The following is an 18698-nucleotide window of genomic DNA, read 5'->3' as shown; positions in this document are numbered from 1 at the left end:
TGTTCTCTCGCCCTTTGTCCCGCGCCGAATGTTTTAATGTAATTGGCTTTGTGCTACATTTTTTTTATTCGGCAACTTACATATACTCCGTTGCCCTCAGTCCATTACTCTATTGCTTACATATAGGCATAACTGTTATTTTTTATCGAAGCCTTAAAATAATGTTTATTGTTCAAACTTTAAACTAAGTATAATAACAAGAATGGGCTGTGTTTTATTTTATATCGTGCTTTAAACTAGATTCAATATAATAATTAAGCTGGAATACTGGATGATTGGGTTTAAACCTACTGTTCTACTATTAATCTACTATATTTGAACGGTTCGAAGACTAAGAAATGACTTAGACACTTTTCTGGCGCTTTTAATTACCTCAATGAAAAATCCCAAAAATTACTATAAATATAGCATTTATCTTGATATATTTCACTAACCTACAAGCACTTAATAAACCATATTCAGTCATATTTCACCATCAGCTTACTAAACGACCCCACCGAGGTTGGTTAATTTCACTATCTTTGAATTTCTTCGTGGATCTTTGAAGAACTTCGGATAAATGTGTATATGTAAATCAAAAAGCACATTGGTACATGGTTGGATTCGAAACCAGGATCTGAAGATTAAAAGTCAAGTATTTAACCCGTGAGCCACTGACGCAATTAGTTTAATTCATTCATTCACTCATATTATTGACGATAAAAATATGTAGAACATTTATTGCTCAATAAATAATAAAAATATTACAAAGTGCCATTACCCCAATAATAGTAAGTGATGAGTGATAAGATAGATATCCTTTATCCTTTTCCTTCACTACCCCGACTGACTTCAGTAAGTGAGTTGGATATAAATTGGGGCATTGTCTGTGAAACTGGAGCATTCGCAAGCCTCCTAACGTCATTCTGCAATAACTGAGCGAAATAAAAAATGCTTTTAAACTCACTCTTTCTATCTTATTAAATTTCTTTAATGCATGATAAGGATAAAAAAGGCATTGATTAATAAATCGTCAGGATATTCTTTAAGAGAAAGATTACTCGTTTTTAATTAATTCTTTTTTTGTTTTCTCTCTCTTGTTATAGTCGTTTCATTCTATCTTACAGCACTTACCACGATACGGTCCTGTCACCGAAATGTACGATCAATCCGCAGAGTTATTCAGCACAATTTTGCTAATATATCCATCAAATAATTGTTACATTTATACGAAAGGACGTAAGTCCAAATACAAATAGCGTACCTTCGTTAAAACATCTCATAATGTTTAAGACAACGAATTGTTTTTTTTTGTTTTTTTTTGCACTTTATTTTATAAAATATAAATATTCCCATCTAAATGTTTCATAACTCACTTTTTATTAATTAGTGATAGAATACGCAATAAATTGTTGACAATGTAAATAAACAACAACCTTATCTTGTCTGAGGAAGTATCTAAAGACGATAGAACGTTTCGATATGAAATGTTTACGTTAACATCTTAAGATATTATAAATTATATCAATAAATGAATTTAAGGAAAAAATTGCAGAATATCACAGTGACTGAGACACAGAGGGAGCGTAGCACGCATTTCTGGCTAGTTTGATATCAGCTCCCGTGACGTCATGACCGTCTCGTGCCTCATTTAATATACGATAAATCAAGTTAGTTCCACTCAGTGTAATATAGAAAATTTTGTAAGTAATCGTATTAAAACCTCAATCGAATTAATATATTTATAAATAATCTGATCTTTATCGTATTTTCCTTTAAAGTTGTTCCTTCAGTAAATTTCTGTAACTGTATTTTATTTTGGGAAATCCACAGGTGGTTTTCGACTTATCTCCCTTGAGTGTGATAATTGAAATTGAACCTTTACCGTTTGTTATAAGGTGGTAAATTGTTTAGTGAGGGTTTAGGGTGTGAATGATATAACCTGTTGATTCATCGTGAAGAAAGCTACAGGGAAAATGTGGCGTTGGCTGTAAGTATTGCTTACTGTAAGACATTTTTGTTAGCTATCATTTCTTTTACACGGTTTAATATTATAATATTAAAAAAATGAAACATGTCATTAAATAAATGTAATTTTTAGTGCTTAAAAAACATAACATTTAATAATTTTTTATTCGTAATTTAATAAAGAAAGCAATCATGTTTTATGATATCCACTATTATCTAAGCTATTTTTAATATTAAAAATGTGGAGAGTATTATGCAATAAAAGCATATTAATTCTCTCAGACAGACACGACTGTCATCATAATATGCAAAATAGCATTGATAAAGTCTTCTTGCATAATGTGTACATGCATGTATGTACATTTACTTTGCTATGAAATGATAATATAATTTGACAAAATGATAAAAAATTACATTGTTATTTAGTTTCAACTTTGTGTCTTTATATTAAAATAGTTGGATATTTTTATGAGTATGTGCACAGTCTGTGATATTCCAAAAATACAGTTATACACTTGTTAAACACTTCTTTGAACACTTTGACTGCCGATGATATAATATGGACGTCATCATTGTTATGAATCAGTATGTTAAACCTCAACCTTAAATGCAACCTATGCATAATGACATTTCAATAACCATGTTTTCAGGTTATGTCTTATATCAGCATGCGATGAAAGGGTTCACATATGTTTATACTAAAACGTAAATAAAATACTATCTATAATTTTGAATCTAAGCCCTTAAAGGTTGTCTATTCCGTTAAATAATATTATTAGAAAGCCATCATTATATATTTTGAAAAAAGTACTTAAGAATTGCACGCTTTGATTACAGGACCCTATTCTATTATTATACTTAAAATCAATCTGATAGTGTCGTTCTTACTATAAATATATCCTGGTCGTATAAAAAATAAAACGATATTATTAAAATTATTACGTCAATATTTATCCAATTTGTCCAATACTAGTAGTTGCCTGCAACTTAGTTCACGTGTAATTAAAAAAAGACGTAATAAAAAAAGCCCATGTCATAAGGGAATAGTGTAGCGTCCCAACATTGAAAATCGAATCGGTTCAGTAGTCTCGTGGTCTATTCAATGTAAAAACAATCAAACCTTTCTTCTTTATAATATACATGAAGCTACTACTTAATTCTCTTGAGGCTAGATTTGAAATAGAGAAGAGTAATACTGCGTTACATTTAAATTAGCGTACATCTACACATCTAGTTTCCAATAAACCGAGAACAAAGGAGATGCAATCGACAACATGCGATACACGAAGCTGTAACGAAGTCACATTGATTTCCATCGCAGTGGAAAATCTTTTTAGCTTCATTTCCCGGTCGTGTGTGCAAAGCTTTATAGTTACACTACATCTATCTTTGATTCCCTGTACTTATATTTCGTACGTCTTCACATGTCCCTTACAGTTCCCGAGGGATTTTATTATGTCTCAGGTATGCCCAATTTATTTTTATGATCTAACACTGCGTGATTTTTTGGGGTTTTATTCTTTTACCATTAAATAATAACGAATTGTTCGTTTGTTTTTTATTTGCGTGTTATCTATGGTTATGAGACAATTTACCAATAAAATGATAGACATTTTTTTTAAATTATTGAATTAAGTCTTGTTAGATAAAACTATTCAAATTCGAATTTCTTCGTTTAAACACAATTGCTGTATGTAGCTGCATTACTAAACTGGGGTGGACAGAGTATGCAAAATTCATAAATATAGAGATATTTTTCCCCTTACTATCTTAACATAATGCGAATGTTTGTATGGATGGATGTTTGTTGGAAGGTATCTTCAGCGGCTGCATGGATCTCGCTGAAATTTGGCATAGATGTAGAACATAGTCTGGAAGAAGACATAGACTTCTTATTAAGTTTTTTTTTAATTTCGCGAGGACGAAGTCGCGGACGACAGCGACTTTGATAATAAAATGGTCCTTAACAAATTAGACTTATGATCCAATAAAATGCTTCTTTGAAAACAATTCAGTTACGTAATGTCCTTCTTGTGGATTGACGGAAAATCGATAGAAGCTCGGGGACTTACGATACGAATATTAAAATTAGCTACACAATTGTTCCCAGTTCTCGACAAAATTATATTTCATAAAAAAAAATCCTCGCGGGAATCCATCCAATTGCCTGCTTCTGTTCAATTTATCAATAATTTTTGTGACTATTCTTGATACTTTTTTTGTAGTTAAATATCCAGAGACTCTTAATGGCCCACAGGTATATTTTGGACTAACATGAAACTCGTGTGCTAAATATATAAATCTTATATATGAAATTCTCGTGTCACAATGTTAGTTACCATAAGCCTCTGAAACGTCTTGACCGATTTTTATGAAATTTTATATGCATATTCAGTAGGTCTTAGAAACGGATACTACCTACTTTTTAAACACGCGCAGCCGGAGTCGAGTGGCAAACGAGCGAGCGGCCACCTGAAATCACTGAAGTGACCGTTGCCCATAGACATACGCAATTGCATATGCGTTGCCTACCTTGGATCGACGGAGGAGAGGATGCCCAGAAAGAAAATAATTTTTCCTTTCCATGCATCCTCTCATCCGGAAAGTCCACTTCCACTTCCCATCCTTTCCTTATAAGAAAAAGGGTGGGAAGGGAAAGAGGAATTTTGGCCTCCGGGACGCACACTCATCAGACGAAATGCGGAATAGTTTTAAACATTATTAGTTAGAATTCTTTGGCGCGATTGGCGCGCTTTCGTTACAGAGTCCAGTATCAGAAATTAGTGAGGGGACATAAACTTCGACATTTTAGTAAGGCTAGTGTTGCGCCAGTACACCAGCACAGTGTCGGATATTTTTCCTAACACTAGTTACACAAGTGTCACCATAAAATATATAATTCTTTGTAATGCAAAAAACTGCTTCGTTTAGTCGAACTAATGCGCCGTAAATGCAAAATTCATAACTGCATATTAAAAACACTTATTTGATTAACATAAATTGATAAAGTTTTTTCGATTCGTAAAAAAAAATTGGACTAAATCCAACAACATTGTCGATGTAACTATTTTATTTTATTTCACCCTTAAACGCATGCAATTCATTCGAACCCGCCGAAGAGCATTACCCTCTAAGCTCCGGTATTTGCGTAATTGATATTTACAACTAACCTGGATTTCAAAACGCTTTTACCGGGATTAAATGGGGATTTGTTAGGATCTTCCTCCTTCGAGTGTTTCCTTCAATTTACAGCCCGTACAAAAAGCTGACATCGCTTACAGTTCACGGTTTAATCATTTTATATCAAAGACAAACGTCGACAAGAACATATGTATTTCTAATTTTTTATGTATTTCTAACCTAACCTTTGTATTAAAAGTACACAACTAAAGCGTTGATAATGTAATTTCCTAAAATCAGTTTTGGTACACGATGAATACGACAAATGAATAGTAAAATATATTTTAGTAAGTCACTATTAATCAGAGCTTGAAGTAGTCATAATACAAGCTGTCGCCCGCGACACCGTTCGCGCGAAATAAAAAAAAATGAATTAGTAACCTATATGTTCTTCGAGACTTTGTTTTACATGTATGCCGCTTTTCAGTAAGATCCATACAACTGTTCTGGAGATACCTTGTAACAAATATCCAGCCACAATAAAAACTACGTTAGTTATAGCGAATTTAAAAACAAATAAAATATATGCGAATAAACAGTAGTTAGTCTGTACAATAAAATATAGTCTAGAGAGAACTGAGCGTTGTGAAAATCAAGAAACAATAAAGGTCGATCCAGAACGTGAGATCCGACCGGGCGGCCAGATTAGACCCCGCCAAAGAGAATAAGAATCCACCGACCAAATATCATAGCAAATACAACACGCTGTTTTGTTTGCCTTCAATTTTTATGATATTCAATAAAACTCCTCGCGGAAATAGAATTTCATTTTTCACAACTCAAAAATACAAATTGTGTTTTGTTTTTTTTTACATTTTCACGTTGAGTCTATTTGATTTTATTCTTTTGATACTGATTGAAAAAGAACTTGATGTTTAACTTTATTTCATTGGAATTATCAAAGGTTCTTGGTGATTTTATAGTGAAAGAAATGTTGAAAACAACTTTATTAATTGTAAAAATCACTTTAATTACGTAGGAGAACAAAATATAATACGAAGAACAGTCTAACAAGATCAATGGCGGAAACTTCATAGGTTATGTTAAGCAGTTTTGACGTATATGACACATGGTTGCGTTCAATGTTATCACTTCTATTAATAAATCTTTAACGCACACATTAACATAGTTTATTAAAAGATAATCAATATCTAAATCGCTGTTAATATAAATGGAATAAAAGCCTGTCAGCAAAAGTTCACCATTTTACAAGTGCAAAGTGTAAGACAACTAGTGTTTCTATAAGTATAGAAACACTAGTTGTCGCCCGCGACTCCATCTACGCGAAATTAAAAAAAAACGTAATTAGTAGCCTATGTGTTCTTGCAGACTGTCATCTACATCTATGCCAAATTTCAGTAAGATCCGTGCAGCCGTTCCGGATATACCTTCAAACAAACATCCACCCATCTATCCATCTAAACATTCGCTTTTATAATATTCGTGAGATAGTATGCTTCATACTCAAAACGGGGTTAAATTCATATTAAATACGTTTAAAATCAAAACATTTAAAAACTATAAAGTTCACAACAAATCCTTAAGTTACTTTTATAAAAGTATCTCAATTTATTTACACGACTGTTATCAAATAAATCATAATTCTATCAGATTCGCAAAGCTCCCGCGATCTTGTCTATCCGCAGCCATAAAATAAATCTGGTCATAAATAAAGAAGGAGCCGCTAACAAGCGTCTCGGATTCACCCAGTTATATTTCTTGGCTCACTTCGCCATTTTTGTCATAACTCTATTATACTTCCCAGTGTCGAAATGTGAGATCACCGTGATTTATTTTTACCTACGATCTTATTAATAGCACAAGAAAAATAAAAAGAAAGCTATGATAATCCTTCATAATGATATATGTAACAGATGAATACTTAATTTACTTATTTAACCTTATAATAATAAAGTTAGTTGGTATAAAAACATGTCTGTTTAATAAAGTAGTCTAAAATTGTCTATGTTGTGATAAAAAAATCTTTGGTTCGCTCGTTTACTCTCTACTCTTATAAAAATGTTGAGTAATTATTGTATTTCAAATATCTACTAAAATATAAGCTTAAGACGAATTCATAAAGTCGTGAAAGCAAATTCCCGAATTTAGTTTGACAAAGTCAAAGCTTAATGTACATCTGTTGTATGCTAGACATGCATTCCCGATCGCAGGGTAGTCGGGAAACAAATTTATCCGACAATTGTAAATCAATTAGAGAGGGTGGCTTCGCGGGGGTGTAATAGCTACCATCCCCCTTGTTCGCCAGGGCCGGAATTGGAGCGAAATATTCGCAATGAATATATTTTAATTGATTTTTACGATTTTTTTTTTCGGGAAACAATAATTATCATTTCTATATTTCAAAGTTAAATTCAACATTACCACGTTTTAAAGTTATTTTTAAGCCATGGAATATATTAATATTCACATGTATTTCTTGTCACAGAGTGAGCTTCATCATCATCAGCTCACTATACGTCCCGACCGAGGGGCTCGGAGCCTACCCTAGGTTAAGGGTGATAAGGCCATAGTCAACCACGCTGGCCAAGTGCGGGTTGGTTGACTTCACACATATCTTTGAATTTCTTCTCAGATATGTGCAGGTTGCATCACGATGTTTACCTTCACCGTAAGAACGTCGGATAAATGTACATAATGAAATCGGAAATCGAAAAACACATTGGTAAATGGCGGGATTCGAACCCAGGACCGGCAGATTGCAAGTCAAGTGCTTGACCTCTGAGCCACCGACGCTCAGAGTGTGCTTAGTGCTGTATAATTTGTTTGTGTGCATATAAATGTCCCGTGTCCACTTTTAGAATTCACAGCTCAATCGATTTCTTTGGTGTCTTACGATTTGCGTTCTTCTCAAGTGTGCCCAAGTAGCCAGTCTGGTTTTTAAATCCAATATCAATAAGTTTTGATAAATTCAAAACAGAGCCTGTCCGAACCGGTGGCCATGAGTTAAACTAATTTATGACAGCACACTAGCGCCCTCCTGTCAAAGCAAACATCCCACAAGATCTGTGTCTAAGTAGGTTTTATATACAGTATTTATATTATCTCGTAGCACCTCTGTCACTAGATATTGATTTTACTTCAAATGGAATGTTTGAAAGTAATAAGCTCGCAACAAGTACGAAACTATGCGATGAATCTGTAATACACAACAATAGACAGTTTTAATAAAGAGCCACTCGTTCGTCGAGCGTTAATTAATTAATTAAGAAGTCGTAGCGTTCCTCCCTGGCTACTATAGGTATTATAGGTATTCATAGTGGGGAATGTTCGAGTGCATATTGTGATCTACGCAATACACCTCCCCTTGCGGGCGCTCCTCGCACTTCACGTCCGATTCAGGTCTCCAGTCTTCGAAAAGTCGAGAAAACTTGCATGGGTAATCACACGACTTGTGATAAATTTTAAGCATTTTAATCGAGAAATAAAATTATTCTTCTATTTCCTGGTGTTTTGCAATATCTTTTTTGACGCATCATTTATGTGATAAATTTATTTCACGGGTAATTGATTTGAAAAAAAAACTGAATTGTTCCTCTCATGTGTGCGGTCATCTTATATGTGGAGTAACGAAAGTCACGTAGAAGGCTTAGTACGTTCCTTTAGAGTGTCTGTCAAGTTATACGAAGCTTCAATGGAAGTCGGTCAGCTAATTCATTGAGGAAACTTTGTTGAATATACTTCAAACTATTATTTGTTGCTAGAAGCTTGAGGAAAGAAAAGTTGAAGGTTTTTTATCATTAATTAATTGAATATAACGCGAAATTCTACTGCAGTAGAATATGATAACAAAAAGTTATGACTTATTTTAAATATTCTCTTTATTATGTTTCACGAATTTAAAGTAATAATTATATTCTTAATTTAAATTTAAAAAATAATAATTAATAATAAACATTGCATGATAAATCTGTAATATATAATAAGATGTAAATAAAATACTCAGTTATTTCTTCAATATTTACACATTTACTTGATGAATAGAAATTATTATTAGGAGCCATAAAATAATGATAGTATACATTTTAGGGTGTAGATACACTGTGACAAAACACCAATTACACCATTTTAAGTTACATCAGATAATTACAGGCATCGTACGTGGGGTGCATTAGCTGTACAATAAAGAAAACGCGCGTCGTCGCTCGAGGGGACCGACCTCACGAAACAGCATTAAAAACACTGCCTAAGCTAGTTTGTGTATTTGACAATATTCACGCTTTTAATAAGTTAGAAACCAAACATCAAGACTCACTTAAAATTATTTATTTTAATTTGTAACAAAAAAATTAAGGTCACAAACGTGCGCTAGAGGGATCTGACCAAGGTTACAAAAGTTCACTGAATAAGGAAATAGTATTCCTTTCTAACGATAGAATTCTATGAATGATCATCATCAGCTAAATACGTCCCCTCTGAGAAGTTTGGAGCCTACCCTAAGTTAGGAGTGACTGGACCATAGTTAGCCTTTTAGTTAGATTTAGTGCGGGTCAATTGTCTTCACACATATCTATGATTTTTTTGTAAGAAATTTGGATAAATGTACAATCGAAATTTTAAATTGGATAAATGAAAATAACATTGATATACGACAGGAATCGAACCCAGGACTTGCACATTACAAGTAAACTGCCTAACCTCCGAGCCACCGACGCTCTTAATGGTAATAAATAAATGTTTTACGTAAGTACAGTAAATTTCACATTACTGTAGGATTACCAAGCATTTAGTCTCTTGTTAATTAATTCATGGAAACATTACGGAAAAGTTAGTCGCACTCGCACCAACTTTATAACTTGCATATGACAGTAAATTACAAAGGCCAATTTAGAAGTGGGACGACAAGGTGCCTAGTAAAGGAAATTTGTCGTTTAAATTAATTGTTCGCATTCATGTTGCGTAAATAATGTCGTTGGTAAAAAAACTATTAAAATTAAATAAAGATAGATTTTTCAAAGTTATATCTGGCATATTTAGCAAACATGTACAATTTTTTTATGAATAAGTAGAGAAACAATTTCCTGTTTCATTTAACAAATGAAAGAACATGCTGGAAGCCCAACAGATATTCATGTGTCCAAAACCATTTCAGTGTTCGAACAAAAGTAATTAGTACAACAATCGGTTTAGCTTTAACTGTTGATAGGAGTCCCGTCCAGTCAGATCTAAACACATTATCGCGGGGACGAAGTAGGGGCGCTGGCGTCGCGCGTCGCTTCCACTTGGTTATGCCTTTTATGCAACGATTCATTACCGGCAACGTTAAAATGGGGGAGCGAACAGATAGGCGCATTTATAACTTTTGTCAGCGGAAAAATGAATTTACACACCAGTAACCTTCATATCGTGATATATTTTATGGTGATGGTGCGATTCAAATGAATATCATTATGACAGAGAAACAATTTTTTTTTTGGTTTATGTTACTAAATAAGTAATAGTAAATTATCAGTGCTTAAATTTACTCCGTTCGCAAGGAATGAAAAAAAAAACCGTAGACTGTGTGTTCTTCTAGACTATGATGGACATCTATGCCAGGTTTCAGTGAGATCGTTGCGGCCGTTCTTTAGATATCTCTTACAAAGATCCATCCGTTCATCCAGACTTTCGCATTTATAGTATTAGTATAATTTCAAATTCGTATCAGATTATATTAAATGTGAGTCTGAATATGAAAGATGTTGGAATAAACGAAACTAATATTGTAAAATACTACCACGCATAACTGTAAACATTTTTATTCACAGCCATTCGTATATTTGGTTATCAAACTATCGCGATATATTCTTTCAAAATAGCTTCGTAATTTGTTTGTAAAACAAGTTTTTCCACACGTAGTTCAGGTGCGATCTTGCATGACGTTATTAAGGGGACCGGCGCATTTTAATCGCATTTCGAACGGAATACGTCCCCGACGATCGTTTTAATTATCCGAGAAAATAGAAGTAAAATGCTCTCGATGTCGTCGATCCTGATCGTGAAGCTTTATTAAGCAGCATTCAGATTAGCTGAATAAGATATTTTTGTTAATAAATTATTATTATATGTAGTTCGCTTTCGTAAAGACAAATTATTTACGGCAAAATATTGGAATCATTAGGAAGTGTGTAATAACATAAATGTATATTTTATATTGTATTTATATAAAAAAGGTCATGTAAATATAAAGAATCCAAGATATTGAAAATTGTGATTGGGTACTTTTTACGCCTTTCTTTTAATTTTGTAATTTCATGTTTTAATATTGTTAAAATATTAAAATTGAATAATTTGTTCCAGAAATGCTCAGTATGAGAACTTCCACGTGGAGCAGAAGGGCTATGATCAGATGTACGATGGCGAGGACCTGGAGACGCCACCGTCCCCGGACAGGCCGCCGCCAAGACAAATTGGTAAATACTAAGAAACATTGGTGTGCTTCAAAAGATGTTTCCATTTTTCTCGACGAGTCATGTGTCTTCCTTTTCTCTACATAGGAAATCTCTATCGGCCTTCAAATATTAATTTACTCCCTTGCACAATTTGTCCTCTTTCACACTTTTTTCCTGTCTTTTTACTTGATGGGTACTTTATATAAGCATGTTTTTAGACAAGTACGTGCGGCCGGAGTGCCCGTGTCTGAGCGCGCGCTACACTGTGGCGCTGCTGGCCTGCTTTGGCTTCAGCATCATGTTCGGCATGCGTTGCAACATGAGTATGGCCAAGCTCAAGATGGTCGGCAAACATAACGTAAGTTAATGTGGATTTTGTAAATGAAATCTGCACTAAGGAACAGTACCAATAAATATTGTGTCTGAGGCAGTTACTACTGAGACTATGTTGTATGTCTTTGTATATTGGAAAGATTAACTTAATTCTACAAATTGCTACAGTTTTTTTCAAATCTACTTAACGCTTTGATATGATGCGATAGACTTGAAACAATTTAATAGTTAACGTTGCTTAAAAATTTTGCTAGCAAAAATAGTCTAAACTTATTCTCAGACATTTACTGTTACAATTTGCATTCATAAATGTAGGAATCAGCGGGTGAACATACGGAAACACCATTCAACTGGACGGTGGAAGTGGAGTCTTCGATTGACTCGTCCTACTTTGCTGGCTACCTCATAACACAAGTCCCCGGCGGTTTCTTCGCCTCTATGTACCCTGCGAACAAGATCTTCGGCGCAGCTATAGTGGCTTCTTGTCTCTTCAACATGGCGATCCCTGGAGCTATGTCTATCGGACCTGCAGCTGTTGTTATGCTTAAAGTTGCCCAAGGGTTTGTTGAGGTAAGTACAGTTATGATATAATATTTGTCTGTTTACAGGATCAATGCAGAATGAATTCTTTAAATAAATTACTTCAATACAACTATAGTGTGTTTATTTAAGATAGATTAGTTTGACAAGTCATTTGACACTCCTCTAGATATGGCTTGAGTAAAATCGATATTAAGATTTTTTCAATTTTTCGATTTTCGATGGTTGTTTCCATAGAACTTGCAATCGAAAATTTTGTGATTATTTGTTTTTAAATTATAATACAAATATAATTTTTTCTTTTCACGTCAACATTATTTTTCAAAAGTAAATAGAAAATATAATATTAAACCAAAAATTGAGATGTGACAAACAAAAAGAAATTTTTCTTTAGTTAATTGCGTGAGACATCTAAATATCTGTAATAAACTCAAAAAGTATATGCCTAAGTTATAGTAATTATTTGTTCGATTAATATTATTACCAGACCTGATTCTCGATAGTTCATAGTTGTTCGTAATGCGCGTATGTCCCGACACTATGACAACCGTCCAAGAAGTACAACATTAATCATCATACAAAATTAATTCGATAATTTATAGGCGTAAGTTGTCAAACTCTATCTCTCTATCTATCTTAAATGAAGACATACATATATGATTAGAATTATATAGTCATTATATTCCATAGGGATGTAATGATATGTAATACACGCGTCACATGCTAAAATTTGAAACATTCGACATTCAGGACGTGATCTTGCATGATCGGGCTTATTATTGAGCTCGAAAATTCGCAAAACGATCTCTGCAAATACACGACTCGTCAAGTTTGTCATTCCCCTTCCTTTAAAGCTTTAAGCTATTAATTCACTGTACTTTACTGTTTCATGCAAATGAGTATTAGCTTTAACAAACAAATTTTATATTAGTATTATTCGCTTTATGAGATTTTGTTATGATAAACTAGGACGATAGATCTAAATGTGAATCTTGGTATATTTGAAAAGGGTATATTCTCGAATTTGTACCGATTTTACCTTTTTAAAATCAATAAAATTATGTTCAATTCCGTACCGAGAAAATGTATCGCGACAATATTAAGCATACCATTTATAGATAAGTTTTAAATTACATACACATCGATCGTTATCTACACTAAGTTGTACTTGAGCTCAGTGAGAATCGCTTTTCGATGTACAAAACCTCTTTAGGATTACGGGCCCTCCGTCTCCATGGTAACGTATTTATTCGCCTCCTTGTGCCGAGCTTAGCCGGGTCTTCAATAGCAATGCTATCCTATTAAATCCGACTGATTTTAGATTTTCAACATCTAAAGAAGCTATAAATATATCTACAATTTTTACTACTAGAAAAAATGTGTAAAATCAGCTTTTATTTTAATTTTAGTAACTATTTTTAGGGTGTCACCTATCCATCTTGCCATGGTATTTGGAGAGTCTGGGCGCCACCTCTAGAACGTTCTAGATTGGCCACACTTGCCTTCTGCGGAACTTACGCTGGAATTGTGATTGGCATGCCCCTATCTGGCTTACTTACTGACTTTATATCCTGGCAAACACCATTCTACTTCTACGGCGTTTCTGGAGTTATCTGGTAAGGGAAAGAGTTAACCTAGTTAACAAAGCTATTGAAATTATAAATTCAGAATGATTAGGAAATGTAATTGTGATTTCGGGAAGAAATATTCTTACGGTGAAGGAAAACATCGTATTGCAACCTGCACATATCTGAGAAGAAATACAAAGATATGTGTGAAGTCAACCAACCCGCACTAGGCCAGCGTGGTTGACTATGGCGTAATCACCCTTAACTTAGGGTAGGCTCCGAGCCCCTCGGTAGGGACGTACAGTGAGCTGATGATGATGATGAAGAAATATGGCACTATGGGGTCCACCGAAAAAGAAGCTTATGGTAAAAAGTCTGGGAATCCCTTTAGCTGGTTAGCTGAACCGTAACCCATTTTTAAGGATAGAATGTTTACTATTTATGTTTTATTTTAGGTATTTCGCTTGGCTATGGTTGGTGTTTGAGAAGCCGAGTAAGCATCCTAGTATTTCTGGCAAGGAGTTGACCTACATTGAGCAATCTTTAGGTACCGCCGCACAAGCAGCTATGCCCGGATTTTGGAACACTCCGTGGAAGGCTTTTGCTACCTCTCCACCTGTATGTATTATCACTTAAGTCTTTTGCTTTAACATCCTTTATTACATAACACATTTATTTTCTTTTCTTTTAGGTATATGCTATCATTGTAGCAAATTTCTGCAGGACATGGAACTTCTGTTTGCTTGTCATCTTTCAATCGGCGTATTTTAGTACGAGATTCAATATGAAAATAACTGAGGTATTATTTTAAACTAACGGCATCAAGAATTTTAATCTTAAATGTATATAAATACCGGAGCATAAAATGGTTGATATTATATCGTAACTATATTTTCTGTTTTTTTTTAATATTTTGTTTATAATTTTCAGTCCGGTTTTGTGGGCGCCATACCTCACCTTATTATGACGTCACTGGTCCCCATCGGTGGTATGATGGCGGATTACTTGCGCAAGAACAACATCATGTCGACCACAAATGTACGCAAACTCTTCAACTGCGGTGGATTTGGACTCGAGGCTTTCTTCTTTGTTCTTACTGCTTATGCCGATAATAAGGTACAGCAACGAATCATACATTTTTAGGTAATAAATTTTTATAACCATAATACAGTGGACAGCATTTTTTTGTTTGAGTGATTTAATATTCATTTCATGTCTCACAATCGGCGGCTGATAAATGATAATGCATTAAGTGTGAACTTAACATAACTTATTCTTGCAGTACGTAGCAACTATCGAGCTGACACTTGGCGTGGCATGCAGTGGCTTTGCTATCTCTGGATACAATGTGAACCATCTGGACATTGCTCCGCGGTATGCATCCATCCTGATGGGTCTATCCAACGGTATAGGAACCATCGCTGGATTCATCGTGCCTATTGTTATCGACTACATGACTCAGGATAAGGTAAACAGTACATCATTTTCATATTACAATTTAAATAACAAAACCTGTGAATTACTAAGCTCAAAAATGACTTCAAAAATGATTTTCAGTTTACCAACTGATCAACATCACCCTAAATTCAAATTAAACTATATGAAAACCATGAAAGTTATCTTCATTTAGCAGTCGTGCGTTCAATTGAAAACTGTGAGTGACGCACCCCCGTACCATAGAGTTTCTCTCCTCGAGCCGCGAAACAAAAAGGACATTCGGCCGTGGCTAATTTAAAAAAGGAAATCGAGCTCAGCGGAACGCGCGTTCTGAATATAAAACGCGACGCTTTGTGGGTGCGCGCCGATGCATTACATTGACTATATTTCGCGTTGAGCACTTTATTATTCTTACACTTTGGATGAAACGAAGTTTTCCAACAAAGTCGCTCCACGCTAATCACAATTGTATTTGGAATTTTATTGATGCCAATTTTTCGAATATAGCTGAGTTCATTGTAATATATTCCTATCATGTATATTCTAAAGATTTGTGTTGAGTTTGTAAAAAAATTCAAAGAATGTTTTTTTTTGGCAAATATATTTATTTTTCATTTTCATTAAATTTTCACAAACTCATAGAAAAGTAAATGTTACTGGATAAGCTAACCACATCGAATGGATTTATTTAGTTTTTAATCGTGTAGGAAAATCTGGAAAAGGCGATAACGGAATGGCGAGCGGTGTTCCTAGTGGGTGCCACTGTGCACTTCATTGGCATCACATTCTATGCGATCTTTGCGTCTGGGGAGCTGCAGCCGTGGGCAGAACCTACACCACCCTATGAGAGTCCCATGAAATCCTTAGACAATGAGACTACTTTCGTAAGTTGAAAATGTACTTTTGCGTACATTGACGTAGTTTAGATGTGTCTAATTTCTTGTTTTGTGTTTCGAAACGCATTTTATTACAGATATCAAAAGGCGTTTTAACATTACTTACATTCAAAGTTAAAGTGAAGACAGGAAATTGAAATTAAATACGTATTTGAAAAACTCTATGAAAACAAAATTTGTTTTCACAAATATTATATTTAATTTATAACTTTTAAAACGAATATTTTCTACTTAAATATGAGTAGAAATTACCTCGATTTAAAAGTAAAATACAGTTTTATAACTACGGCATATTTGCCGTATATTTATTTTAGACGCAAGAACCGTCGGCGCCACTAAAGGGTACGGACGCGCCAGCGTATGGTGCCATCGCGGCACCTCCGCCGCGGCCCCCGGCACCTCAAGAGCACGTCCCCAACAACCCCTTCGTATCCGGTGCCTTCTATCAGGCGGAACCGGTTCAGCCCCCAGCGCAAGAGTATCAGGAACCGAGTGAAGATGGCACCTACTAGTCGACTTAGGTAAGTATCTCAAGTTGATCGTCTCTTCGTGTGAATCTCCCTTTTTATAGTTAGGTAGGAAAATTACATTGAAATTATTGTTCTCACTGTGGTTAGCTTGTATGTATCGTTATAATCACTTATGCATACTAAATCTATGTACTTGTAAAATAAATTGTTCGTTGAAAGTTTTGTGAGTTAGAAAGTTTTTCTGTTACTTTAGAAAGTTACCGATTAATATTCGAAATAAACAAGTTACCTTACAATTTATAGCTTATTTATATAACAGCTATATATCTAGTGTACAAATGTATATAAAGTACATTGGCATATCATCATATGTTTACTTATTTAAATTTTATGTATTTAAGTTAAATGTTATCATTATTTACATTTTTATGAGGTAGAATATTATTTATGTGATTTACTGTTTGTACTGTTCCTTACTTTCAACATTTTCCATAAAACTCGTCCTTGTTACTGCACCTCATAAAATTGTTGTATAATGTTTATGGAAATATTCAATAAATAATTATATTCTAGATCTTATATATTTCAGATTTGAACTACAAAATGTAAATGTATTATAGTTGTAGTGATTTGAATAAAATGTTAATAACAAAGGGAATTAATGTTATCATTCTTGCCGTTAATATTTATTTAATTGTATTATAAAATATTGATGTACTTGCTACTCAGAAACGTTACTTAATTGTAACAATTAAATAGCAGTACATATAACCTCGTAATAACGTGAATGAAGTATCAACTTCATCCAACACATCCAGGTTCCCTAGATGTCCATTATACTTTCAGATATAGCATGTAATAAACTCAAACTACACTAAGCTACGGATTTTAGACAAGCCTTGCCAAAAGCCATATATCTATATATATTTAAGACAAGTATTATTTCGCGTCCGCGAAATAATACCAGTCCCACTCACCCCCGATGGGCTCGAAACTAGTCGGTGCCGCCACCGGACGAATATACGTGAGTGTTTAGCCGTTTTTATATAAGTTTAAATAATTTGATATTTAAGACGCATATAATAAAAGAAAATGTTGTCGTATTTGGCAGTAAAATCTGTAATAAAACAATATAAGGAAATGAGTCAATGCTAACAAAATGTTTAACCCGTTTTAGTTATTAAATTTTAACATTATGGGCTATTTTAAGTTAAGTATAATCTGATGATGGAGAATGTTAATTTAAGCGAATCTCATTTGGAATGAGTTTTAAGTAGAAAATTTAAACACACCGCTAGTTAAGTATTATGTTTTACTATTGTTTCTATTCATGTATGTAGCACATTTCTACAATTATCTGCTTTCAAATGTACAAATATAACAGTCATTAATAGAACATAGAGCCATTTATTTTAAAGATTCTTTCATAAATATTCTTGTAAAATAAATACTATTTAATGCTTACTTGTAATCGACAATAAAATATATTTATAATGTAAGATAAGAGCTACTTTATGAATGCATTTACTCTATATAGGTAATTTAAAAAAAAATGAAAATAAAAAAAAATGTATTTTGTGTGCTTTCATTGCTTAAAAGATATGTAACTTACTTTTATTATATTATTTTCTTATCACCATCTCAAAGGCCGGCAACGCATCATTGGTTCCTCTGGTATTGATGATGTCCATGGGCGTCGTTGAACACCTCGGTGTTCCCGCTGCTAGTTTTCCCCCTTCTGTTATATAAAAATAAATCTTCGAAATGACTTTTTGTCGAATATTATTTGGATTTAAAATTGTAATTGAAATATTATTATAATTTAAAAGATTCATTGAAAATTTTAATACACCGTGTTTGTTATTGCCAAAGCAAATACCAAAGAGGTACAATTTTTACGCAATATATTTTATTCTAAAAAGAAAATTGAATGCCAAT

At 33.8% G+C, this 18698-nt stretch overlaps 1 protein-coding gene across 2 annotated transcripts in view; it reads left to right on the top strand.

Annotated features, from left to right (window-relative positions):
* Window positions 1-17065, top strand: part of VGlut (Vesicular glutamate transporter) — a 36696-nt gene extending 19631 nt beyond the window's left edge. For both annotated transcript variants that reach the window (XM_013321444.1, XM_013321436.1), the window contains exons 4-13: window positions 11425-11537; window positions 11735-11874; window positions 12165-12419; window positions 13812-14005; window positions 14413-14575; window positions 14649-14756; window positions 14888-15073; window positions 15240-15425; window positions 16102-16278; window positions 16605-17065. In XM_013321444.1, the coding sequence (XP_013176898.1) occupies window positions 11425-11537; window positions 11735-11874; window positions 12165-12419; window positions 13812-14005; window positions 14413-14575; window positions 14649-14756; window positions 14888-15073; window positions 15240-15425; window positions 16102-16278; window positions 16605-16802 (1720 nt within the window). In that variant the 3' untranslated portion in view covers window positions 16803-17065. The remainder of the gene's footprint in view (window positions 1-11424; window positions 11538-11734; window positions 11875-12164; window positions 12420-13811; window positions 14006-14412; window positions 14576-14648; window positions 14757-14887; window positions 15074-15239; window positions 15426-16101; window positions 16279-16604) is intronic.
* Window positions 17066-18698: the final 1633 nt, after the last annotated feature.

The sequence above is a fragment of the Papilio xuthus genome, unplaced genomic scaffold (assembly GCF_000836235.2).
Source record: "Papilio xuthus unplaced genomic scaffold, Pxut_1.1 DF828952.1, whole genome shotgun sequence".
Classification (NCBI taxonomy): Eukaryota; Metazoa; Arthropoda; class Insecta; order Lepidoptera; family Papilionidae; genus Papilio; species Papilio xuthus.
Note: the sequence above shows the minus strand (reverse complement) of the source record. Positions and strands in the feature narration are given on the sequence as shown.